The 24,560-nt window shown below is 36.6% G+C and overlaps 4 protein-coding genes across 8 annotated transcripts; 1 reads left to right on the top strand and 3 right to left on the bottom strand.

Moving 5' to 3' along the window:
* Positions 1 to 1,948: 1,948 nt before the first annotated feature.
* parp2 (poly (ADP-ribose) polymerase 2) lies at positions 1,949 to 9,236 on the bottom strand. Of its 4 annotated transcripts, XM_058763078.1 has the most exons (19): positions 8,527 to 8,603; positions 8,385 to 8,450; positions 8,177 to 8,265; positions 7,734 to 7,937; positions 7,479 to 7,652; positions 7,123 to 7,196; positions 6,918 to 6,968; positions 6,301 to 6,397; positions 6,129 to 6,204; positions 5,942 to 6,044; positions 5,690 to 5,843; positions 5,399 to 5,537; positions 3,797 to 3,860; positions 3,539 to 3,673; positions 3,272 to 3,399; positions 3,008 to 3,107; positions 2,767 to 2,865; positions 2,416 to 2,540; positions 1,949 to 2,333 (listed from the first exon to the last, which is right to left on the bottom strand). In XM_058763078.1, exons 3-19 carry the CDS (start codon positions 8,256 to 8,258, stop codon positions 2,174 to 2,176), a joined length of 1,965 nt encoding a protein of 654 aa, XP_058619061.1. In that variant the 5' UTR covers positions 8,259 to 8,265; positions 8,385 to 8,450; positions 8,527 to 8,603; the 3' UTR covers positions 1,949 to 2,173. The 4 variants fall into 4 exon arrangements, with proteins under 4 accessions (XP_058619061.1, XP_058619045.1, XP_058619035.1 ...); XM_058763062.1 differs by lacking the exons at positions 8,385 to 8,450; positions 8,527 to 8,603 and adding an exon at positions 8,969 to 9,236; XM_058763052.1 differs by lacking the exon at positions 8,385 to 8,450 and having other exon boundaries at positions 8,527 to 8,696.
* Positions 8,704 to 13,669, top strand: mettl17 (methyltransferase like 17). Its single transcript, XM_058763093.1, has 14 exons — positions 8,704 to 8,844; positions 10,185 to 10,323; positions 10,400 to 10,549; positions 10,648 to 10,735; positions 10,849 to 10,930; positions 11,243 to 11,316; positions 11,471 to 11,565; positions 11,647 to 11,717; positions 11,809 to 11,916; positions 12,670 to 12,738; positions 12,848 to 12,898; positions 12,993 to 13,085; positions 13,213 to 13,412; positions 13,503 to 13,669. Exons 1-14 carry the CDS (start codon positions 8,767 to 8,769, stop codon positions 13,597 to 13,599), a joined length of 1,395 nt encoding a protein of 464 aa, XP_058619076.1. The 5' UTR covers positions 8,704 to 8,766; the 3' UTR covers positions 13,600 to 13,669.
* Positions 13,670 to 15,485: 1,816 nt separating this feature from the next.
* Positions 15,486 to 18,156, bottom strand: sdr39u1 (short chain dehydrogenase/reductase family 39U, member 1). Its single transcript, XM_058763882.1, has 6 exons — positions 17,996 to 18,156; positions 17,312 to 17,418; positions 16,975 to 17,057; positions 16,747 to 16,868; positions 16,413 to 16,565; positions 15,486 to 16,162 (listed from the first exon to the last, which is right to left on the bottom strand). The coding sequence occupies exons 1-6, from the start codon at positions 18,009 to 18,011 to the stop codon at positions 15,738 to 15,740; spliced, it is 906 nt and encodes a 301-aa protein (XP_058619865.1). The 5' UTR covers positions 18,012 to 18,156; the 3' UTR covers positions 15,486 to 15,737.
* Positions 18,157 to 20,470: 2,314 nt separating this feature from the next.
* On the bottom strand, positions 20,471 to 24,277 carry ltb4r2b (leukotriene B4 receptor 2b). 2 transcript variants are annotated; one of them, XM_058763860.1, is made up of 5 exons: positions 24,014 to 24,277; positions 22,110 to 23,141; positions 21,138 to 21,338; positions 21,009 to 21,049; positions 20,471 to 20,920 (listed from the first exon to the last, which is right to left on the bottom strand). In XM_058763860.1, the coding sequence occupies exons 2-5, from the start codon at positions 22,662 to 22,664 to the stop codon at positions 20,713 to 20,715; spliced, it is 1,005 nt and encodes a 334-aa protein (XP_058619843.1). In that variant the 5' UTR covers positions 22,665 to 23,141; positions 24,014 to 24,277; the 3' UTR covers positions 20,471 to 20,712. The 2 variants fall into 2 exon arrangements, with proteins under 2 accessions (XP_058619843.1, XP_058619851.1); XM_058763868.1 differs by having other exon boundaries at positions 22,110 to 22,683.
* Between the last annotated feature and the right edge of the window lie 283 nt (positions 24,278 to 24,560).

Below are 24,560 nucleotides of genomic sequence, written 5' to 3'. Positions count from 1 at the left end.
AATTGACTACAAACAGTATCTTTGTTATTTACTTTAAATAGTGGACTAAATGACTGAGATTCCCTGCCTTACCACAGAGTGAAAAAGATATGGAACTAAGAAGTGGCTGGGCAGGGTAATAATAATCTTCACTGTAGTAGAGGGTGTAGCCTTCCTCGTGTCATTCAAAATCTCTGCGTTTATTTCTTCCAGTGAACACAAAAGGAATATTCTAAAGAATCTTAACACAATAACTTTCAATTCAATGACACTTACAGTTCATTGTGATCATGTATGTCAAGCTCTAAATAGGACAACAAAGAGGACAGCATATACCAACATAAAATTATTACTGTGTTTTTGTCCTTTTGGACCTTGACAGGTATGGTCACAGTACACTGTTGTTGTATAGACACGACCTGCATTAAAACAACTAATTCTATAATACCTGGACAAATGTTTGCGTTAAAGCAACAGTATGTAGTTTTGTGATTTGTGCTGCTTTGGAGCCCCTACATTTAAGTGAGTGCTATTCGCTGTGGCAGTTATAGACTTGAATTTTTACCCGCTCAAAAAACAACAACATTGGAACGAGGTAAAGAAAGAGAAGCCATTTGACTTAATAGAAGTCAGTGTACCATCAGAATTATATTGAAACTGATATTTCAAGGTAAGAAAGGGAAGTAAGGCCATTCGAAGTTACATTGTATTGTGGCTCAATTAAAGAATGTCCAAGTAACATGTAAACTGTCTCTATTTAGGTGCATTTCACTTTAAATAGCCCTTCACTGCAGATTAACTTTACTTTTGAACTGTTTTAATGGAGATCTTGAGAAAAAGATGGCGTAGTTCGAGCAGATATAGGCTTCGTGAACGCTTCGCTTCAAAAGTCTTTTTTTTTGTGTTCATACAAGTTTGAAATGACATTCCTTTAGGGAGAATTATACCTAACCTTAAAGTAAACTACATCGTCTTTGAAGCTGTACTTCAACCAGTTTTTCGAGACCAACCTGGGTTTTGTTTTTTTCTGGGTGTTGGATTCATGTGTCATTCAAACAGTCCTGCAGGAATACATTTAGCCATGTGAACCTTTTTGAACACTGGCAAGTGTTTACAATAATGTAGATATGGTTAGATGATGTCTACACATTACCATGTAGTCAGAGAATAAAACCAACCTCAGCCTGCGTGAAACAAAAACATTCATTCATGAAGACATTTAGATCTGTTTAATCTAACATCTAAGTGAACTCCACAAACACAGTGATAACATCTGATGCAATATTAATTAGATCAAGACCCAGTATTTCCATATTAAATGGTGCATTCTGGTGCTTAAATGTACAGGCAACAAATTGCTGACATTTGCTTCAATGTAATACACTTATTTTCTAAATCAAATGCTTTGGTTTGAACTACTCCAATGCTAGAGTAGCTTTTAATCATTTCTAGCTTTTATAATAATAATTATCACTATTTTTAAACTAGCAGTTTTTACTCATATATCCCCCAAATAAATGCTGTTCATTTATGTGGACATCATTTTGATATTTCTCTACATAATTATGATTTGGGCTGGACTCCATGATCTAAAGCAATGTTTATGCATAGACATATATATAATATAGTCATGTAGCAGAACACAATTTTGTGTAAAGTGCTCATACAACCATTGACATGCAAATTAAACTGAAAGTGATATTTACACAGAAATAGTCTCAATACTCATGAGGCCCATTAATATACTCTCACACAAAACATGACTTTTTAGTCATGGTGTATTTCTACAGTAATAATGCAAATATTGAATTTATCATCTTACACTCATTCCCCCTTGTATTAATTTTGATGTACTGCTATTCATTTATGCTTCAGTGTAATAGTCATATACATTCTACCAAACTAACAGATTCTGTTTGTATTTCACAGATTGAGAAAAACGTAAACAAAACCATATATAACACAGTATAACAGTAGAAAATGTAATATTTTATTTTGATTAATAATAGCAATATTCCATTTATGTCAACGGAAATGACTCAACTTCAGATAGCTATTGAAGTTACAACAGATATTTACAGAAAAATGTTTAAATCTATTTCAATTCATGAACACATGAGCTACATACTGTATAACTATAGTGTAGGTCCTTCATCTGTAAAAACTGTTCTAAATGTAAAGAATCCCGACTGCCTCACCACAGCGAAGAAAAGTTGAACTTAACTCGAAGGAGATACTTCATCTGTATCTGAGCAGGGTTATAAACAATGTACTCATTATAAAGGAGGGAGTAACCTCCCTTCTGCCCCACCCCGGTCTTCACAGAGGGCCCCATGGGTACAGTCACACCATCCCTGAGAGAGAATGAGAAAAAATTATTCAGTACAGCACTTATGACTTACAGCACTTAAAAAGAAAATCGAAACGCAATCTCACAATGCAACATAGTTGTTTGGGTCAGGCCCAGTTTGCCCCAGGCCTTTTGTGCTATGTTTCCCAGAAGGCAGTTGGTCAGCATTGTAATCTGCATCCAAAATTTCATTACTATTCCCAAGGGCAACCTGTGAACACAATATTGAAATTACTTTTTCCTGTAATCAGTAGATTGTAATTAGTTTAGCTTTTATTTCTTTAAAAATAAGTGTTACATCACTGTAGTAGTTTTTACTCAAATATACTCCCTAAATAAATGCTGTCCTTTTCTACGTATCCAACTTTTTTATGTTTCCACAAAAATATTCTGGAAGTGGGAGCAGATCTTTTGATGTTTAGATACAAAAAACCAACCTCGCTCAGCAACAAGAGTCCTTGGTCGTTCTTCTGATTGGCAAAGCAGTAATTGGCACTTTTAGATGACATGTCTGCAAAGTAGATCCCCTTACCAAACTTGAGGGGGAGGAAAAGTTAAAGTATATTGGTTTGAATTGTTGTAGTCCATTGCTTTTACAAAGAATGTAGTAATGGTGGCAGCCAATATTATATTGATATTATTTGTATGATTCAGTTTTGTATGATCTCTGCGTCTCACCATGTATCCGGTCACTGGAGCCTCTGGAGGGGCCACTCGCAGCCCCTGACTCAGGATCCCCACCCAGTTCGACAGACGGGAACCATGCCACAGGAGCATTCTAGTATCCACAACAACAAAAACAACTTGTACTATCTGAAATATGATTGCTGTAATTCTGTGAAATCAGATGAGGCACACACTAGACCAGAATTTAAGGGAGTTCCTGTTTACATAGAGCATAACATAAGTAATAAAGTAAAACTGAGGAAGGTGGTTTGGTACTTGTTTTCTATCTCAGAGCAAAAGTTGTCGTCCTCGCCTTCTTTCTCCACAGCAAAGATGTCCAGAATGGTCATTGTGTAGTCAGAATGGGTGGGTGCATGAGTGGACTGAAGATATTTCTCTATAACCTTCACAAAGACAGACTGTTTGTGTCTAAAACTGCATATTTAAACAGACTAGTTAGGTTTTTAACATCCATCATCCAAAATTCTACTATTAATATTATATTGTACTTCAGCCATAAAAGAGCTAAGTCCCATACTGTACCTTGTATTCATTGCTGTTAGAATCCAGTGGCTGCAGTCGACATTGTAGAGAACGATACTGTCCGTCCAAAGGATGCTCATCGTTCTGAACACTAGACTGAACCATTTTCACAGCTATCTGGATGTCACTTAAAGCCTAAAAGACAAAAAAACATGACTATAAACATAGAACTCTATGAAAATGCAGTGAAATATAAACTGTCAATCAATTCTAGCCATTCAACATCAGCAATATTAAACAGCAATTACAATGTCGCACCTCAAGCAAAGCAATTTTCTCCTTTAGCTCATCCTCTGTGCGTATTATGGGGGGTGTCCGCAACCTGAATGAACATCAAGTAGTCAGGAACAACATAAACACATATACAACCCGAATTCTGGGAATGTTGGGACGGTTTTTAATTTGAATAAAATGAAAACTAGAAGACTTTCAAATCACATGAGCCAGTATTTTATTCACAATAGAACATAACAAATGCTTAAACAGAGAAATTTTACACTTTTATCCACTAAATGAGCTAATTTCAAATTTGATGCCTGCTACAGGTCTCAAAAAAGTTGGCACAGGGACAACAAAGCGCTGAAAAAGAAAGAAATTTTGAAAAGATTAAGCTGGGAGAACATCTAACAACTAATTAAGTTAATTGACATCAGATCTGTAACATGATTAGCTATAAAAGGGATGTCTTAGAGAGGCAGAGTCTCTCTAATCGTGAAAGAGTGCGTAAAAAGATTGTGCAATACTTTAAAAACAGCATCAAATTGCAAAGGCTTTGCATATCTCATCATCTACAGTGCATAACATCATCAAAAGTTTCAGAGAAACTGGAGAAATCTCTGTGTGTAAGGGACAAGGCCGAAGACCTTTGTTGGATGCCTGTGGTCTTCGGGCCCTCAGACGACAATGCAAGACACTTATCGGCATGATTCTGTCATTGACATTACTAAATGGGCCCAGGAATACTTCCAGAAACCACTGTTGGTAAACACAATCCGCCGTGCCATCGGCAGATGCCAACTAAAGCTCTATCATGCAAAAAGGAAGCCATATGTGAACATGGTCTAGAAGCGCCGTCGTGTCCTGTGGGCAAAGGCTCATTTAAAATGGACTGTTTCAGAGTGGAAAAGTGTTCTATGGTCAGACGAGTTCAAATTTGACATTCTTGTTGGAAATCACGGACGCCGTGTCCTTTGGCTAAAGAGGAGGGAGAACTTCCAGCGTGTCATCAGCGTTCAGTTTAAAAGCCAGCATCTCTGATGGTATGGGGGTGCATAAGTGCATACGGTATGGGCAGCTTGCATATTTTGGAAGGCACTATGCATGCTGAAAGGTATATAAAGGTTTTAGAGCAACATATGCTCCCCTCCAGATGACGTGCATTTCAGCAGGACAATGCAAAACCACATACTGCAGCTATTACAACAGCATGGCTTCGTATAGAAGAGTCCGGGTGCTGAATTGGCCTGCCTGCAGTCCAGATCTTTCACCTATAGAGAACATTTGGCGCATCATTAAACGAAAAATACGTCAAAGACGACCACAAACTCTTCAGCAGCTGGAAACCTATATCAGGCAAGAATGGGACCAAATTCCAACACCAAAACTCCCGAAACTCATAAGCTCGATGCCCAGACATCTTCAAGCTGTTTTGAAAAGAAGAGGAGATGCTACACCATGGTAAACATGCCCCCGTCCCAACTATTTTGAGACCTGTAGCAGGCTTCAAATTTGAAATGAGCTCATTTTGTGCATAAAATTGATGTCAATTGAATTTATTTAGCAATATCCTTGCTAAATAAAAGTATTAATTAATTATTTTATTTAATTGACCCCAAGCCTTTGAATGGTAGTGTAACTTACCCAAAGTCATGGGGGATACGAGTGTAAAACTGGTTACATGCATCCAAGAGTTCCTTATTACTCTTCTTTTTCTTTAAACACTCCTCAATCCTCTTCAAAGAGGCATAGCCTGCTCGAATTTGCTCTGTTGTTAGTTTTCCTTTAGCAAAAAAATTAAATAAATTAATGGTTTTCATTTGCAATTTTATCATATAGAAATGTTTGTGCTGTTTAGTTTGAATACATTCATCAACACTAAGAATATACAAGATTCATTCCATCGGTTTGGTACACAAATGCTCACACACTCACCGAGTGGGGCTTTTTTGATGTCAAACTTCATTTCTAGCACACACTCTTCCATGGCTTTCAGGTCACATATAAGCTCTAGGAGAGACTGGACCTTGCTGTTCAGTTGGCAGGGCTTCATTTCAGGAGGAGAGGATACTACAGCCTTGTCCTTCTCCTGATGAGGGGAAAAATTAGATCTATATATAACTATAATGAGGAATGAAACAAATGTAATGCAGAGCAATGGATCATGTGGTATTGAGGTCTTTTTACCTTGTCTTCAGTGCTGTAGTCTACAAATACCATGTCATATTTTCCTGCAACTTTCTCAAAATTAGCTCGATGCTCCCAATCATTCTTGGTCTTGTCAAAGAATCTGTATATAAGCAGATTATAAGCAAAATCTTTCTTATATCTTATATTAGTAAATAACATTGATTAATTTTAAAAAATAAATTACTTCTTTTTGAAAGTGTCTTTGGCCTGAGCAAGATTCCCCCCACAGTTAACCAAGCTGTTCTGTCCTACTTTACCCACTGAAGAGAAAAAAAACAACAAGAGCATGGATGATAAAGAGTCATGATAATAAAGGCCAGCCTGGTGAAGACCATCTGAATTGTTTCAGTACATACCTCGTCCCCACCTCATCCAAACGCTGTAGGCTTTTCCATTGTCATCCTGAAGAAGCTGAATCAGGTAATATTTATTATTGTTGAACTGAAGATTAGTCTGTAACAGTTAAAAGAAGAAGAAAGGGATATCACACAATGTCATATGTTGCACATTGTTTTCATATACACAAACATTCACAAATTTAGGGTCAATGTGTTTTTTTTTTAAAGAAAGACATTTTTATTCAAAGAAAGAAAGACTTTTATTCAGCAAGGATGCATTACACTGATCAGAATTTACAGTTTAAGTTTAATTTTCAGATTTCTATTTCAAATAAATGCTGTTCTTTTGAACTTTCTATTTTGTATACAAAATATTAAGCAACTGTTTTCAACATTGTTACTAATAAGAAATGCTTCTTAAGCACCAAATCAGCATATTAGAATGATTTCTGAAGGATCACATGAAAATTTAGTTTTGCTATCAGAAGATAATTACTTTTAAATTATATTTCACAATATTACTGTTTTTATTTTTGATCAAATAAATGCAACCTTGGTAAGCATAAGAGATTACACAAAGAAAATCTTATCGACCCCAAACTTTTGAACAGTAAGGTAATATCTTCAATAATTACCTGATTCAGCATTATATCATATACATCAGCCCCCTCGCTGTAGATGTGGGCCTGTGAATAACCAAAGAAAACAAATCTAATGAGAAGAATGCATTGAAGTAAACAAAGTCTATATTCTTAAGTTTTTAAATGTGATTACACAATAGTCAAATACTGTACAGTAATTTCATTTCACATGAATCTATAATGCATTTAAGGTAATTACCTTTCCAATTTTAGCCTTGCATTCCGGATCAACCGGGGCTTTTCCTTTCATAATGACCGTCTTCACAACCTCTTCTTCAGAACACGAGGGGAAAAACAAAACAACAGTTAAAGTCAATCTAAAACTTATGTAATATAATGTGATGCATTAGAGAGTTAAAGATATTCAAACAATATATATATATTTTTTTTAAATGTTGGACAGGACAAATTTTGTCCAATGGAAATTGAATGGATTGTGGAAAGTGGTCTCAATCTGACAGGTGATTGAAGGAGAGGGGTTGAAAACTAAGAGGGATTGGTAATATCAGACAAAAAGAAAAGTCAAAGGAAGTTCATCTACCAAAGAAGCATCACCTTCACTCTCCTCTTTTACAACGGGCTTGGCTTTGTTCCCTCTCTGACTCCTCCCTTCATTGCGTCTCTTCTTGGAAACCGGTTGCTCCTCTTCCTCCTCTTTCTCTTCTTTAACCTGAACAACATCTGCAGCTCCATTTTTGTCATTCAAAGCATTCCCTTCATTCGCATCTTCTGCAATGCAATAAATAAGCAGGTATTAGATTGTGTGACAGATTCTGATGCAACATCAGACACAGATACAAACAGACATACCCGATTTCACTTTCTGAAGGCGTATTTTTCGTTTATGCTTGGTGACAGTATTAGTCTGAGTCATTTTCGCAAGATCCACTACATAACCAGGTCCGATCGCCAGTGACACTGACTTTTCACCGGCCTGCTTTGCTGTATCCAGCTGGACACAGACCTCTGGAGGATACGGTTCCCACTCACCATCGTCCTCCTTCCACTGCCAAACTGAAAAGAATAAAATATTCAGTGGTCATTATGTGAAATATGCATATCTAAAACTAAAAAGTGTCACACCTATACAATCAAAGTGATTTAGAGATCAAATTGGTGTGGCTGTGGAGTTACACATATTTACTTGAAGAAGCACTTGTGTGGTCAGTTTTCAGTGCTTGACTAACATACTTTAAATGCTGGTTATGAAACTTCGAGTTGTTTTGGCATGTTCACTGAAAGTGAATTCATACTTGTCTTCGCCTCTGAAGCTCCACTCCCTGAATCTGCCACAGACTTGCCCCGGCAACTCCTTGTTCGTCGCATGCTTTCCATAGAACAGCTGAAATGAGAGGAAACGTTTCCCGTACCGATGGTTTACGTATTACGTAACGTTGAATATTACATAAACTGAGTTATACAGAAACGCGGTGATGGAATAACTTATACGGTGGCTCGTACCATTTGAGTTTCTATCTACTTCCTCCTCCTCATCATCCCATAACCATGGATATTAAGTCAAAACAACTTCAGAGAAATGTTACAACATAATATACATTAAAATGTAAATAATCACATGATTTAAATGGTTTTCAGCACCTACCTAAGATTTAATATCTCTACTTCGGTGCACTGAATGGCGCGAAAAGTAATTAGCCAGACCTTGTCTGGGAACGAACTGAGCCTTGAGATTGTTTCTAGACGGACTTGTTTTGAAGTCGTATTGCCGAAGACCACATGAGCATGCGACCATACAGTGACCGATACATACATAGTGACTGTAACCAATGTTAATTTAACCAAGTATCTAATTTTTTGTTGGTTTTGATAATCGTGAATAAACATGTATTTACTAGGCAGCCGAATGTATGTTAAATGTACAAGATGCCATGTGGCTTTATTTTTAAAAGACGCGCAACGGGTGAGTATATCTGTCTTGTCAATATGATATGATATGTCTTATTTACTAAATTCTAAAGATATTAACGCAAAAGAGCGGAGGGAGAGTAGTCTGAATTGGGTTCTAGTATCTTGTACTAGCTCACACATTGAACTCATTCGCCAGCCGCGAGCGTTTCCAAGTCGGCGGGGATCGCATCAGTTGATCTGCTGAAACCGCGCAGGAATCAACGTCTTGTGCGAGAACACCGCGCGCGGACCCATGTTTCCTGTGCGCTCGCTCATCTGTTCAGATGATGTCCTGCGAGGACAGCGATTGGCTCTTGTCTCAGACCTTCCCCGAGGTGATTGGTCGAGTGATTAGCACTCCGTTGGTGACCTCTACAGTAAGCTTCCTGCCGCTACGATTTCAATGGTTAAGTGTCATACACTATATACCGCTCAAACCAAGCTATTCGTTTAGACGACGGTGAGGGATATAATAATTTGTTACATTTGTTAATTTTTTTTTTAATTCCTTCTTTGTCCTACTAAAAGAAGTACAAATATATATTGTATAAATACAGATATATGTTGTATAAATGAGTTCAACAGTCAAATAATCAGAGAACAAGAACATGTTAATTGCTGCGCAGTGATTGGCTAAACTTTTTTTTTTTTAGTTTTTTTTTAAATATACTGTTTATTCAGTATTTAAATACAGTTTATTATTTATTAATAGTGAATATTTTAATTCATCAGTATCACAGTTGGATAGTCTCTGACACTTTTATTTAAATATCTCTACATGAAATCAAAATTGACCTTATAGAGTGCTGCAGGACTCTATTTACATTCATAAAAAATAAGGGCATTCCCTAATCTGTGGGCATTTTCAACTGCTTTATCCGATTTGCTCTCACCCACTGGCTAGGTTTTTGGGGATGGGGTTAGGGGTGGACTTGCGTGATTTTTTTATACATTTGGATAAGGCCATTAATAAATGCCCATTGACTGGGAAGCACCCAGTTTAGTTGGTCAGAGACTCATAGGTCAACCTTATTTTATTTCAGCTAGTTGCCAAGGAAATTTAGTTCTCAATGAAATTTTGTACTCTAACTCTAAATAACTAAAACTGAAATTAAAGTGAAAATGGAAAATAATGGAAAATTTTAATAACTTATCAGTGATACTAAAATAAAACTGCCCTCCAATCACCTGCAATATAAATACCATCCAATCAATTGGCAATAAAAAAATCTATTTTTTTCCATTTCAGTCATAAATATGTCACATTTATGGAAGTAAAATTGGTCGCAAATGTTGTTTGTATGTTGACTTGAGTAATTGTAGAATTTACATTCTGTCTTACTGTTTTTAAAGTGTCAGAGTTCTGCAGCACATCTGGAACAGGATGACTTTTTGAAAGGTGCTCCTCATAGAAAGCACCCAGGTGTGATAAACCTCAAAACAGTGCATCTGCCGGAGCAACTGCAGGTAGCAGCACAATCCATCTTAAAAAGTGAGTAAACATTGATCCACCAGTTTAAAGCATTCAAATCAGTCTGTGTTCTGAAATGCCTTTATTTGATATGTAGGGGCAGATGTAAAAAGTCTGAGTGAAAAGGCACATAAGCTGTCCAACTTCCTTTGGAGCAGGAAACGGGCGACAGAAACCTCTCAACTTAGGGAGAAAGCCGTCCTTCTTGAGAATAAATTCTTGGAGCAAGTGAGGGATATCCATACAGGTGGGTTAAAGATGCAGGAGAGATGTTATAAAGAGATCAACCACAGTGACTGTGCACTGAAGACTGAAAATAAAACAGCGATTAAATGTTTCCTTTAGATGGCATTGACCACAAGCTAGAGGCTCAAATAAGAAAGAGAGTATTATCTGAACTGAAAAGAACAACATACCACAGGACTCCCCTAAGGTACAAATGCATAATCGATTTGAAACATTTTTAATAGATTGAGGCTGTGAGGTATTGTGTGTATTACTGGATAACTCAACTTTGATTTCTCTGCTGTGCTGGCATGTTTCAAGGTACGATGAAGATCTTGGGTTGGTGTATATGGCTGCTAGGCTCGCAGGTGGTTATGCTGCTGTCCTCAGAGCATTAAATGAGGTATTTTACACACTTTAACAATCATTTCTCTCTCTCTCTCTCTTACTATCTCTACCCTGTTGACAAAAACTGCATATGCCGGTTAGGTATGTTTTGAAGCATGGCAGCTGGTTTGAGCTGGTTTAAGCTGGTCCTGAGCAGGAGCTAGTTGCTTAGGACCAGCACATGACCAGCTTAAACCAGCTCAGACCAACTAAGAACCAGCTCAAACCAGCTACCATGCTTTAAAACTTACCTAACCAGTATATGCTGTTTTTTTCAACAGGTATATGTTTTCATAAACATATGTTGTCTTTCTAATGTATATTATAGATTAAGAAAAGAGATCCTGTGTTTGTGCCATATTCTCTCCTGGACTTTGGATCAGGACTTGGAACAGGTACTTGGTGAGTATAAAATACGGAAATATTTTTAGCATTTTAAAATGAAAAGAACACACATTTGCTTATAAATATGAGGATGCTGACTGATATTTTTAATGTTATTAATTAAACTTGCATGTTTCAAGATTAGTGAATTTATACTATATTTGATTCTCAGGGCATCACACACACTCTGGGGAGACTCTCTGAAAGAGTATGTTTGTGTAGACAGCTCTGGAGACATGAACACCTTGGCAGAACAGCTTCTTAGCGGTAAGAACATTCAGTAGAATTCATGAGCTCAATGTTATGCAAATAGATCTACAGACAAAAATGTTCATTTGTACCAAACAGGGGGCAATGAGGTTGATAATCCAGTGATCAAACAAGTATATTTCCGTCAGTTCCTCCCTGTTTCTCCTAAGGTATCTTCAGCTGCCTTACTTAACTTTTATTTGCCCAAATTATACACTGCTTTTACAAAACTGAATACAACAAAAGTTTTTTTTTCTGCAGGTGCAGTTTGACCTTGTGATAGCCGCTTTCTCTTTGTCAGAACTGGCCACTCTGGACGAGCGGGTGAACGTTATTTTCACACTTTGGAGAAAAACCAACTCCTACCTTGTGAGTGATGATGCTTGATTTATTAATGATTAAACTAATATTTTAAATTATAGGATTGTGATCTTAAAAATAAATTGCTGTGTTGTTAGTGTTAAAGGGATAGTTCACCCCAAAAAATTTAATTTTGTAATTGTTTACTCAACCCTCAAGCTGTTCCAAGTTTCTTTATTTCTGTTGAACACAAAAGAAGATATTTTGAAGAATGTTGTAACCAAACACTTGTTGGTAGCCATTGGATTTCAAGGTATGGAAAAAAAAAATACTATGGACATCAATGGCTGCCATCAACTGTTTGTTCAAAATGTCTTCTTTTGAGTTCAGCTGAAGAAAGAAATGTATGCAGGTTTGGAACAACTTAATGGTTAGTAAATTATAACAAACATTTTGGATGAACTATCCCTTTAACTAAAACTGCTTTTAAAAATAAAGCTCAAGTCTAATAAAATATAAGTATTAGGTGAAAATAACATAAGTATTAAATGAAATACTCAAACATAAACCAAAATTAGAAGTGTTGTCTTGACAACTAACTGAATTAAAAGTTTAAGTTGAAATACTAAAAATAAAAAGCTAAATAAAATAAAATAACAAATGCACATAAAATTACTAAAACTAAAATGGTAACTGAAAATATGTAAATAAAAGCTCATTTAAATATTGAAAATACTATAATAATTTATAAATAATACTAAAATTACACTACTCTCTTGTAGAATTACTGTTTCCTAATGCAGCTCTTGGTACTTTGTAAAGGTATTGGTGGAGAATGGAACCAAGGATGGCCATCAAATGCTTATGGAGGCCAGAGACACTATACTAAAGGTTTGATCTGAGATTGTTTTGCTCAAATATTGCTAACATGACTGTTTGAAGTGGTGGTGGTAGAACACCTTTCAGAAATTTCTCACAAACTCTTGCTCTATCACTATAGAGAGAAGAGGAGGTAAAACATGACTTGAGGAGACCATCTGTATTTGCCCCAGTGCGTTAAATTTTTTAACATTTATTTGATACTCATGATCTGTTTTTCATGTCTTATACTGACATGATCTTTTGCTCGGTTTCATTTTGGACAGTGCACTCACGAGCTGCCTTGTCCCAAGTTGATCAAGCAACATGTAGTACCTTGTAACTTCTCCCAGTTCTACTATTCTCTGCCCTTATCTAGGGTAAGTTCACAACAAGTGTTCAAACAGTTGACTTTTGAATTGTGACATTTATATTGAATGTTTTCAGTTCTGTTCATGACGGTCCATCATGTTTTATATTTCTCTTCTCATGATCCAATCATTACAGAGCCAAGAAAGGCAGCAGGAGAAGTTCAGTTACCTGATTATATCCAGGTCCGATGAGGAAAAGCCTCAGAAGACTGAGCACTGGGACATGGCCAGACTGATCTCACACGTCCGTCGCCGACCCAGACATGTTCAGTGTCAGCTGTGTTGCGCCAATGGAGAACTCAAACAGCTTGCTGTAACAGCCCGTTGTCATGGAAAGTATGTAATGCTTTCATTTATTGGATCTCAGCTTGCATTTTCAGTGAATGACTTCTTTTTAATAATAATTTTCATCGTCTATTTTAACAGGGACATGTACAGATGTGCTCGTAGTAGTGAGTGGGGTGACCTGCTGCCAATGTTTCATGCAGAAGACGACGACACTAAAAATGATAAGACGCAATGAAACCTACTATGCTAATCTATTAATGCAGTGTTTGTGGATAACAGTTGGATTTTTGTAATGTTTATTTCCAAATGCAATAGTTCATCTATGCAACCTGATTGTGTTTTGTTATTTCACTGAGCCCAATGCTTTTTATTCACCAATATCAAAGCCCAAAATCAAAATCTGGTTAAGGTTAATATAGTTCTAAATAGGACAAACATCATATGTGACCCTGGACCACAAAACCAGTCATAAGTTGCACAGGTATATTTGTAGCAATAGCCAACAATATATTGTATGGGTCAAAATTACCGGTTTATTTTATGCCAAAAATCATTAGGATATTAAGTAAAGATCATGTTCAATGAAGATTAGTATCATGCATTGCTAAGAACTTCATTTGGACAACTTTAAAGGTGATGTTCTCAATATTTTGATTTTTTTTGCATCCTCAGATTCCAGATTTTCAAATAGTTGTATCTCAGCCAAATATTGTCCTATCATAACAATACATACATCAACATACATAATTTATTAATCTTAGTTTATTTTAACCAATGTATTTCTCATTTCTCAATTAACAAACGAATTTCTCAAAAGAGCAAAAGAGCGGAGGGAGAGTAGTCTGAATTGGGTTCTAGTATCTTGTACTAGCTCACACATTGAACTCATTCGCCAGCCGCGAGCGTTTCCAAGTCGGCGGGGATCGCATCAGTTGATCTGCTGAAACCGCGCAGGAATCAACGTCTTGTGCGAGAACACCGCGCGCGGACCCATGTTTCCTGTGCGCTCGCTCATCTGTTCAGATGATGTCCTGCGAGGACAGCTATTGGCTCTTGTCTCAGACCTTCCCCGAGGTGATTGGTGGAGTGACGAGCACTCAGCACGTGACCTCTACAGTAAGCTTCCTTCCGCTCCGGAGTGTGACGTAGGCTGTGCCTCGTATTTAGCCTCGCGACTGTGCTACTCTTTACAATGACGGTGAGTCATATAGGGCGGCAAAAGGTAAAACATTTATAAAATATATTTTTGTAAAACATTACAGGTCAGCTTGTTTCCCAGAAAATTGTTTGGTTTTTAGTTAAAATATTGCACGCTATTCTCAAGCCGAATGTTAAGGGTGGTGTATATGTAAATGAGTTCGCAGTGATTGGGTAGTTGATGCATGACGTATCATTGAACCGTTTTTTTTCTAAACATACATCATGTATATAAATTCAAAGAGAAAGCTGTATGCAGATTTATATTGAAATATAAAAAACATTACATCATGTAATTATCTATTTTATTAAGAAAATACTATTGAAACAAGCAGAAACTGACTCTTTGCAAACCAAATTTCTTGCATTTTAAAAAATGATTTAAAATAATACATACACCTTTTGGAATAAACTAAAAATAAGAGAAGCTGTACATTTAAAATACACCATCAGAAAAGGCAACGTGCCACTAGTATTTTTAGTATTTTCATAGGATTTTGTATAGTAAAACTTTCCACTACCAGCTCCAAGTTTTACTTTTGTGCTATATATAAACACGATTCATTTTAAGGTTAGCAAGTTTTTATTATTATTTTGGTCATATTTCTATAGTTTTAAAGCAGTCAGTAATGTAATACACCATTTAAGAAGCTTATTGAGTACATCTAACATTAAACAGTTGATGTAGTGAATTGTGTCCATATATAGATTTTATCATGTGTTGATGTGCATTTGTTCTAAAAGTAGTGTTTGAAGAAAAATATGTAAATGTTCCATGTAGAGGATGACCCCATGGATCAGACTGATGAGCCAAATATAGCCACTCAAAACCATAAGAGACATAACATCTGCTGTGATTATATAATGATGGAATATACCACAGATACCACAGCTGGACTCAATCATTTTCATATAAACATTTATTTACAAATGAAGTGCTCATTTTGTACATACAAACAGATATGATTCATTCTTAAGGGGGACAGACAAAGCAGCTGAGAACAATGTGTATTTTGTATCTACATTAAATCAAGCAAGTACAAACAAGCTTTATTTTTTATATGCTTAATTTAAATTTAATATGATATATTATAAGAAATATATTGCACTTGTCTGCTTAAAAAAAAAAAAAAAAAACACACTCTCCTCAGGTCTCTTCTCTGTTTTGACTGATTACTAATGTCCAACAATTTCTTTTAAAGCAGAGGTAAGATCTGGGTATTGAAACTCAAATCCAGACTCAAGAGTTTTCTTGGGCACCACTTTCTGGCCTTGTGTGAGGATGACAGCTCTCTCAGAACCGAGGAAGACATCCAAGAAAAAGCCAGGCACGGGGAAGATAGTAGGTCTTTTTAGAGTCTTGCCCAATTCCTTGGTGAATTCAAAATTGGTATTCAGTGCAGGCGCAACTCCATTAAATACATCTGGCTCTGTGGATGGCTCTTCTTTGGGCTCCAAGGCATGGGCGATGATGCCAGCAAGGTCTGACACATGGATCCAAGGGAAGGGCTGTCGTCCTGAGCCAAGCGTCCCACCAAGGCCAAGCCAGAAGGGAATCAACATCTGTTTCATGGCCCCACCGTCACGCCCTAACACTGCACCTGAGGGTGAGTGGAAGAAAGTACATAATTACACTACTGTAACAAAGGTTTGTAAGATTTATCTCTGTTTTTGAGTCTCTTACGCTCGCAAAGGCTGCATTTATTTGATCAAAAATACAGTAAAATATTACTACAATCTTTTTTTTTATTCTATTTTAACAAATTTTAAAATGTAATTTAATACATTTTATTTTGTTACATTGCAGGTGAGATCTAGCACTCTGGTGAGACATTTGTTTAGAAGATTCACCTGGTCTGATGATCACTCGTCTTGTTTTCTTAGCGCTGTTTTCAGGAAGTTGCCCTGCCGCCTCCCACTCTTTCACCAAACGAGACAGGAAGTCAAATGGTGTCCATTCGCTCTCCTCAGTGTACTGGGTTTGAAGACTAGGTTTATAACATGCTGAAGACAAAATCAGAGAAAAGCTGCATGTAAAGTCTGCCTTAAGAATTACATTATAAAAAAGAACTGTAGATTATTCTGTCTAATTGACTTTTTCCCCTTAACTGATCAAATCAGTATAGAGGAGACAAGAACATAGATGGAGACAGATGTGTTTATTATTAAAACACCTGTTATTTACCTACTCCTGTAACAAGCACCCATGAATGTGGTGGAGTAGGTGAAGCAGCAATAGCTTGGGCAAGAATTCTGGTCGTGTTTACTCGGCTGGAGACCAGATCCTTTTTGTAACTTTCATTCCACCTAGAGAAAACATTAAAATTAAATTAACATAACCATATTAAAAAGAAGAACTCATTATTTTGATGCAATTACTTATTTACATTGTCACTATGAACAAAATCCTTACCATCTTAAAGGATTCATAATATTCTCCCCTGCTAGATTCACAGCGCCCTCACACGGCGGGAGGCCTCGTGACTCTACATCAGCCTGTTAGGACAGGTAAACTTCAGTCAAACTTACCAAAATGCAACAATTAGATTTAACTTTACCTTTAAGAGGTATTTTAACATGACACATGAATGACTCCAGAGTTGGGCATTACAAAGCAATTCATTATTATTGCTATAATACTGAATAACATTGTAATCAGGTTAATATCAAGGTATTAACTTAAAAGTAAATATAGATTAACCAAATAAAGTCGACTTTAGAGCATATCTTAAATGTAAGTTAAACCATACCCATGTTATTTTTCCTGGGCCAGGCTGCCTGGATATAAATGTGATTTCATGACCTTTGCTTTTCAACAAACGTGTCAGCTCACGACCCACAAACCCTGATCCTCCACCTGATGAGAGTGAAAAAGATAAAAAAATAAATAACGCTTTATTAATGTTACAATCAAATATAGCCAGTGTGGTAAAACATAAAAGGGGTCGGTTGGGGCTATTATCCTACTGTAGTTACATTAATACATTAAGTAGTTATTTTCCTACTGTATTTACAGTATATAGCAACTAGAATATGGAGTGTAGATGTCTTCTCCCATACTGTACAGCAATTTGGATCAAATCATTACATTTTTTACGTAATTATATTTTTACATAATTATTGTGTTTGCAACCATCCCACGCACGCGTAGACTCGCATGCGCTGTTGAAGCACTTACGAAACAGATCACCTCAAGCAAAATTAAATTCTCATTTATACTGTAACTGATAAATGAAGCCAGTCATGCTATAAGAACAAGATCTCATGCGTTCAAAGGTGACAGGGTATTTTAATACATTGACTACATATTTTAATATAACAGAGCTATGTTTATATCGCAAGAGGCACTAAGTGTTACACACTGGCATTCAAAATTAGCTATTTTCTTACGCTATCATGCAGCGACAATGCGAAAATGAATATAACTGATATACCTATTACAACTCTCATCGTGCTTCTAAAGTACAGTCCGTTTATCCCAACAACTTGCAGAAATCCACTTCTTTTACATCTCTCTGCCTTCAAAGGTTAAACTAATGAGAGTGTCGTATGTTTACCGCGTGACCGACACAAACTGGTACGCAACCGCAGCCATGTTGATAAGGGCGGCAGGTTACTTTATTTCAACTATCAGCATTATTGTGCTTGACCGTTTAAATGTATCAATGCTATTACGTAGCAATTAGTAATATGATACTACAAATATGACATGGTAACTCATGTACACTCTATTAACATACACTGTTTCTAATAATACTCTTTTAAGACAACTATTGTAATTTATTGGACATTCATAATGCCTATTAAATGCGCCATGCTAGATCTGCTGACAGTTAATACAATATAAGAATTAATCAAAGCTTTTCCACACATAAGTATGACTTAATTTAATGAGTTCACTTTGATCCAGTTAATAATAATTTGTGGGGGTAGGGGTGCCGCAACCGGAAGCGCTTTTTTCCTGTAGAAACACGTGGTTGATTAGGAGATAAATACGACCTTTTGCCAGATTAACATCCTTTCTGCTGGCGACGTTCAATGAAGTAGCGACAATTGTGTGTAGCCATCGAAATAGTGGGTTTGAATGCCCTTTTTTTTTTATTCTGTTAATACTTAAACACTAATTTAATTGCCTATTTATATCGTTTTAGCCTACATGTATTGTAAACTTAAGCATTTAGCCTGCTGCTCTCTCTCGCTTCCTTTTTTTTTTTTGACCGTTTGTAAAATATAAATGAAATCGAAAGGAGATCGATGTGATGGACCAGTTGGATTGTATTCTGTAAGTTCATCCTTTTTATTCATATTTCACAGGAATACCGAAAGCTAATGTGTGATTTAATTGAAGTTTTGTTACTTGCCGAATTGGCAGGTGCATCTGCTTTGCTAACTACATCCAGATGCCTCGTGTTATAAACCCGACTGTATCGCTACTGTTGAGTTTTAGCCTGCATCGAGTCCGCCGCTGCTCAGCCCAGACATGATGATTTTGCAGTCCGTGTTTCACCTGAATCTGATGATTACAAACCTACTGCACTGACTGGTTAAAGTTGCGGAATGCAGCGATGAGATGTTTTGGTTTCACTTGGAATTCTTTCTAATATGCAGCATTTGTTTGTTTGCAGGAATCCACTTTTATGGACATGAGGTGAGTTCAAATCTCTTGTACCTGGTGTGAGCAAATGTCTCCCGCCAAGGTGATGAATTGCATGATAGTCCGTGTTTCTGATAGCCAGTGATTATTATCGTGCTCTGACTTAAAAAAAAAAAAAGTGCTCAGAGGTGAAAAACGACCCCAGTCTAAACGTTCTAACATGTTCACTAATGTTTTGCAGGAACCTCAATTTTTTGAAAGCGCTGAATAAGGTAGTATTTGTGCGTTTCAAAGGAATAAAGCTGTTTTATTTTCCATCGGATTTTTTTGTAATATGCGATGTTTACTTTTTACAGGGACATGCATTTATGGATATGAGGTGAGTGCAAATCTCATGTGTCTCTTTCAAGCCAATGTCTTTTGCTGAAGTGATGAGTTGCATGTGAGTCCGTGTTTCTGATAGTCAGTGATTATTAACATGCTCTGATTTAATAAAGTGCTCAGAGGTGAAAACGAACCCCAGTTTACTATGTTTGTTCTAACCTCTTCACTATTATTCTGCAGGTACCTTAGTTACTGAAAGCAGGAATGCATTGAATAAGGTAGGCATTGTTTCATTCTGATGCCAAGTAAATTTAGACTGTAAAGGCAGTAACACCACTCCTTATTTAATGTCTGTGGACTGTATTGATCCTATTTTCCTTTTAGGTATTTACTTCATGTGACCAGACTGACTTCTATGGATTTGAATGAACTCCACTGACCTTTGTTTTACTGGAGCTAAAGCCTAATTATTTTACAGAAAACTAAAGTATATAATTGTAATTTGTAGTAGGGTGTATGTCTATGATTGCTGTCCATCTTGGAACTCTGAAAGATGCCAGCAATATACTGTCACTGATGTAATTTGAAACTGCTGCAATAAATTCTCATTTTAAAATACATGGCTGATTCATGGTGTGGATTGTGTGCTAGCGATGACTTAAAGTCAGCTATAAAAATAGATTAGGTATTAAGTACTTTTGTGTGTGATCAAAGTACTTTAGTAGCTTTAGACACATTGACTTTTTTAATTTATTTATTTTTTATTTAAATTATTTTTAAAATTTATAAAGCCATGTTTCGGGCTACCAAGCCTTCCTCAGTATATGAGGACACATACTGAGGAAGGCTTTGTAGCCGAAACGTTTATCTATTCCCTAATGGTAGTGATTGTAAAATGAAAGAGATTGTTCTCGTGAGTGCAGATCATTAATTCTTCTACAACGTAACTCAACAGATTGACGCACCAAAACAAAATCAAGTAGCGGAGGAGTGCGGTGCAAACGACGTTGAAGATTTTATATATACACACAACATAAGTCTAGATTTGGTTATTCCAATGACTAAGTTTATAAACTTAAATCAAATTTAAAAACACTAGATCTTTAGGCTGATTTCCCTTTAGATTAAATTGTTGACCTGTTGTCTACAGTATCAGTCACAATATACAAACCAATGCAAAACTATACAATTTATTGTCCAAGATTAATTTTTGTGTCTGCACTCCAATGAGGTTTAGAGCCTGATGACATCTCTGTTCTGACGGTTTCTCCGTGCACCATAGTCCAGGACCGTGCCCTCAAAGAGTCTGGCCATGAATGCCAGGCCATCAGCTTTGATGTATGAGCGTCCAGCAAAGGCGTAGAGGACAGGATTGGCACAACTGCTGATAAAAGCCAGAGCGGACGTAACAGCACGGCTGAACTGCCAGATGTTATCCAGTCTGGGGATAGACAGAGAAGGTGGTCACTATGGTCCTGTTGACATTTGGTGAAATATCTGTGGACCATACTTTAAAATCTTCAACTCACTGCTTTTTGAGTAATCCATCTGATGTAAGAGCTGCTGCCACCTGATCAGAAGTCAAATGATAATTCATAAATTTTGCTTAGGAAGATTTGGAAAAAGATTACCAAAAAGAGAGATTGAGAGAAACTTACTTGCACTATATTAATACAGTGGTAAGGAAGCCAAAAAATGCAGAACGTCACAATAATGGCTTGAATAAGGTTCTCACTTCGTATCCTTCTCTTGAACATGGTCTGTCTGAGGCGGCGAAGAATACACACGTAACTGCTGACTATGATCACATAAGGCACCAGGAAGCCCACCACTGTTTCAAGTGTGTATTGAAATACTCCCTGTTCATAAAAGACAGTTATGTATGAATTATGGAATTGTGTAAGGGATAAGCACAGTCAGCAGTTCATTATCAGAAAATAAACAGTTTGATTTCCCAAAGGGGTTTGTATTGTTATAGTAATAGCCTATTGTTGAATATTATAGTACAGCAGGGATGTCCATTCCTGCTCCTGGATGGCCACTGTCCTGCAGAGTATAGGACAGAGTTTCAACTCTGCAGGACAGTGGCCCTCTAGGACTGAGTTTGGACACCCCTGTACAGTAATATTAATAATGAAGTCCTCTGAGGCCGTTTTCAATATAATTGATAACTGAACACAAGTTGGTGCCAACTGTGTTTATATTAGTGGATCTCAGCCTTTTTGACTTAAAGGCCCACAGTTGTCCAGCACAATATTCAAAGTCCCCTTATATAAGCTATAATTATTACTTAAGTATTTAATTATGATATTTTTAATAACAGAAACTGGGGCTGTCAATATATTAATAAGTGAAAGCAATAAAACTGTGTATTGTTTAATAAAACAATATGCTATTAATAAAAATAATAATTACATTTAAACTGGAAATTGGAATTGAAATGATTAATAAAAATATATACATTTTTAAAATACCTAAATAGTTTATACCTTGATTTTTTTTTTTTTTAAAGCTGGATTATATGAAACAAGGGCAAGTCTGTGGTATGATATGAGAGATATGAAGTATAATAATGGTGAGTAGTTTGATATAGTGATACTCTCAAGTATTAGTGGAGCAAAGACACTCACTTGCTGTGGATAATCGTGATGAGTTGCACACACAGTGCGTTCCTTCCCATTGTAATTCTTTTCTGTTCGTCTGAATATTAAAGCAGGAAGTGCCAAAAGAAATACGACAATCCACAGGCCCCCGAGCACAAGTAACACTGTCCGTCTACGAGTGCAGGCAGTCAAGTATGTGGGCCACATCACTGCCACTAGTCTGTGTAGACTCATCAGCGTAATGATCATAATAGAAGCATACATGTTTGTATTGCACAAGTAAAAAAGCAGCTTGCACATGACAGTTCCAAATATCCAGTTCTGCTTTGCTAGGTATATTATAAAGAAAATCGTCAGACACATCAGACAACTGTCTGCACAAGCCAGGTTGAGGATGAATAGGGTAGTGACGGAGCGTTTGCGGGCACATGCCAGGATGCTCCAGATAATGAAGAGGTTGCCAGGAACACCCAGGAGGAAGACGATGCTGAGGATGAGGGCCCCAAAGGTAACAGAGATATTGTTACTCACAATGTTGTTTGTCAAGTTCCCAAAGGAGCTGGTCTCGTTATCTGATCCCATCAGGAAGGCGTCAGAAAAACTGGTGGAATCAGAAAGCAACGTTATTTGAAGCTGATGTAAAATGCTTTTATATCCCTAACCCCCGAATGGATGGATGAATGAATAAATCAATGAATGAATTATTTAATTTAATTTAATTTTTCGGTAGGGAAGTCATGTCATCTGTTAATTTTTTGTAACTTTTCACTGAAAGTAAATAGGGAAATAGCAGAAATTGATAGTAAATTTCACAAATAATTACAAAGAAACGGTGAGTAACATTAAATTAAACATGAAATTTTGTCAAAGTACTGACATGAAGACTAAAATATTATTTTCTTGTAAAACATACTCCAATAATATAACAACTTTGAAAAATTATTTTTACAGTGAACTTTCCTTTTATAATATTTCCTTCAGAGGCAAATAAAGTGTGAGCCAGTATCAAGGATGGGCTCTCAGCAACCATGTAAATATTTCACCGGTAATCTGCCATCACTGAAAAAAAAAGAAAAAGAAAAACAACATGCTACAACTTGCGAGTGATCTTGAGCTCAACTACTAGGAATGCCACTGCTGCTGTAATATCACGGATCACATCCTCACACTCATCCTCATCTGGAAAAAAACTAATTTTACTTCAAATTTTACTTTTTTTTTTTATTGTCACACTTTATTTTAAAGTCCATTTCTCGCCATTAACAAACCATTAACTAGGACTTTTGCCTCAATAAACTCCTAAACTGCTGCTTATTAATAGTTAGTAAGTTAGTTGTTAAGTTTAGGTGAATTAGGGATCTAGAATATGGTCATGCAGAATTTGTGCTTTATAAGTGCTAATAAACAGCCAATATGTTGATAATAAGCATGCTAATAAGCAACTAATTAATAGTGAGAACTGGTCCCTATCAGTTTATTTTATCACAGCAATTGTCAAGAAAAAGACCATATTAAAGATTAAACATTAAACACTGAAGTCAAGTTAAAAGAACACAAATAAAGCAAAGAATTTAAAGAAACAGATAAAGTATGATAAACAGATAAAGGTTGTAGTGAATCAGAATTGTAATCAGTATAGTGCAAGAATATAAGATTGTCCAGTCTGCAATGCTGTCACAAAAGACATCCCTGATTACGCACAATGCCAGCCTCAGAGCCTCAAAGTTGTTTGAAACTGAGAAACTGGGCACAGTTGCATCAACAGAGAGTGGGAGATGGAAAGATGGGCTGATTACGAGAAATAAGTGGAAAGACTGTCATGTATTTCTGTAAGGATGGGTTTATTAAAATTAGACAACTGGGAAATGATGAAAGAGACAAGTAAAGGAACAAAAAAAGAACAAAATCAAAGAGTGTTTCTTGTAACTCACCAATACACTTGATTAGATCCGAATGGCTGAACTGTGTTCCCCTTGAAGTGACCAGATGGAGCTGGTTAGGTTGTGTGGTCTTCGAGTTGGTCTCTCCTTTTCTTTCCACTGTCTCAGATAAACTTGAAAATAGTTTCTTCAAAATTTCGTAAGTTCTTGTTTTTTTCTGTGATCTCACAGAAAATCTCTATTGTATATACTATAGCAGTCAAGCACACTTATAAATGTCCAACTACTTCTTCCTGTCACTAAACAACTAGATTCATATTCATGTTCATATTTACTCCACCCCCCATCCTTCCTCCTCCCTCCTCCCTAATATTTCAACACCAATTTCTCCATGTCTTTTTCCGTTAATGAAAGTACAAGGTTCTTTTTTTCTAACCTGCAGGCTACAGCATGCAAGGTGAAGGTGTGGGTGGAGTATATGACAGTTCCACAGCTCTGCACCGACCCACGATCTTTATCATAGATTACTAGATCTTTATCATAGATTACTATACAACTTTCTCTGTTTATGTAAGGAATAGTTGAATATTCCAGCATC

This window comes from Onychostoma macrolepis, chromosome 02, assembly GCF_012432095.1.
Source record: "Onychostoma macrolepis isolate SWU-2019 chromosome 02, ASM1243209v1, whole genome shotgun sequence".
Lineage (NCBI taxonomy): Eukaryota > Metazoa > Chordata > Actinopteri > Cypriniformes > Cyprinidae > Onychostoma > Onychostoma macrolepis.
The sequence above is the reverse complement of the archived record's forward strand: the minus strand, read 5'-3'. Positions and strand labels throughout refer to the sequence as shown.

Bases quoted from the DNA above. Each gene is read 5' to 3' on its own strand.
- mettl17 (XM_058763093.1), top strand. From the start codon at position 8,767: ATGTATTTACTAGGCAGCCGAATGTATGTTAAATGTACAAGATGCCAT. The intron at 10,931-11,242 runs GTATTTTACACA...TGTATATTATAG, and splicing joins TCCTCAGAGCATTAAATGAG to ATTAAGAAAAGAGATCCTGT. The intron at 13,413-13,502 runs GTATGTAATGCT...CTATTTTAACAG, and splicing joins ACAGCCCGTTGTCATGGAAA to GGACATGTACAGATGTGCTC.
- sdr39u1 (XM_058763882.1), bottom strand. The intron at 16,869-16,974 runs GTAAGGATTTTG...TGTTTTCTCTAG, and splicing joins ATTATGAATCCTTTAAGATG to GTGGAATGAAAGTTACAAAA. The intron at 16,163-16,412 runs GTGAATCTTCTA...ACTCACCCTCAG, and splicing joins ACGAGTGATCATCAGACCAG to GTGCAGTGTTAGGGCGTGAC.
- parp2 (XM_058763052.1), bottom strand. From the start codon at position 8,696: ATGTATGTATCGGTCACTGTATGGTCGCATGCTCATGTGGTCTTCGGC. The intron at 5,844-5,941 runs GTAAAAAGACCT...TCCCCTCATCAG, and splicing joins ACTACAGCACTGAAGACAAG to GAGAAGGACAAGGCTGTAGT. The intron at 5,538-5,689 runs GTGAGTGTGTGA...TTTTTGCTAAAG, and splicing joins CATCAAAAAAGCCCCACTCG to GAAAACTAACAACAGAGCAA.
- ltb4r2b (XM_058763860.1), bottom strand. From the start codon at position 22,664: ATGGGATCAGATAACGAGACCAGCTCCTTTGGGAACTTGACAAACAAC. The intron at 21,339-22,109 runs GTGAGTGTCTTT...TTTTATGAACAG, and splicing joins ATCACGATTATCCACAGCAA to GGAGTATTTCAATACACACT. The intron at 21,050-21,137 runs GTAAGTTTCTCT...ACTTCTGATCAG, and splicing joins ACTGTATTAATATAGTGCAA to GTGGCAGCAGCTCTTACATC.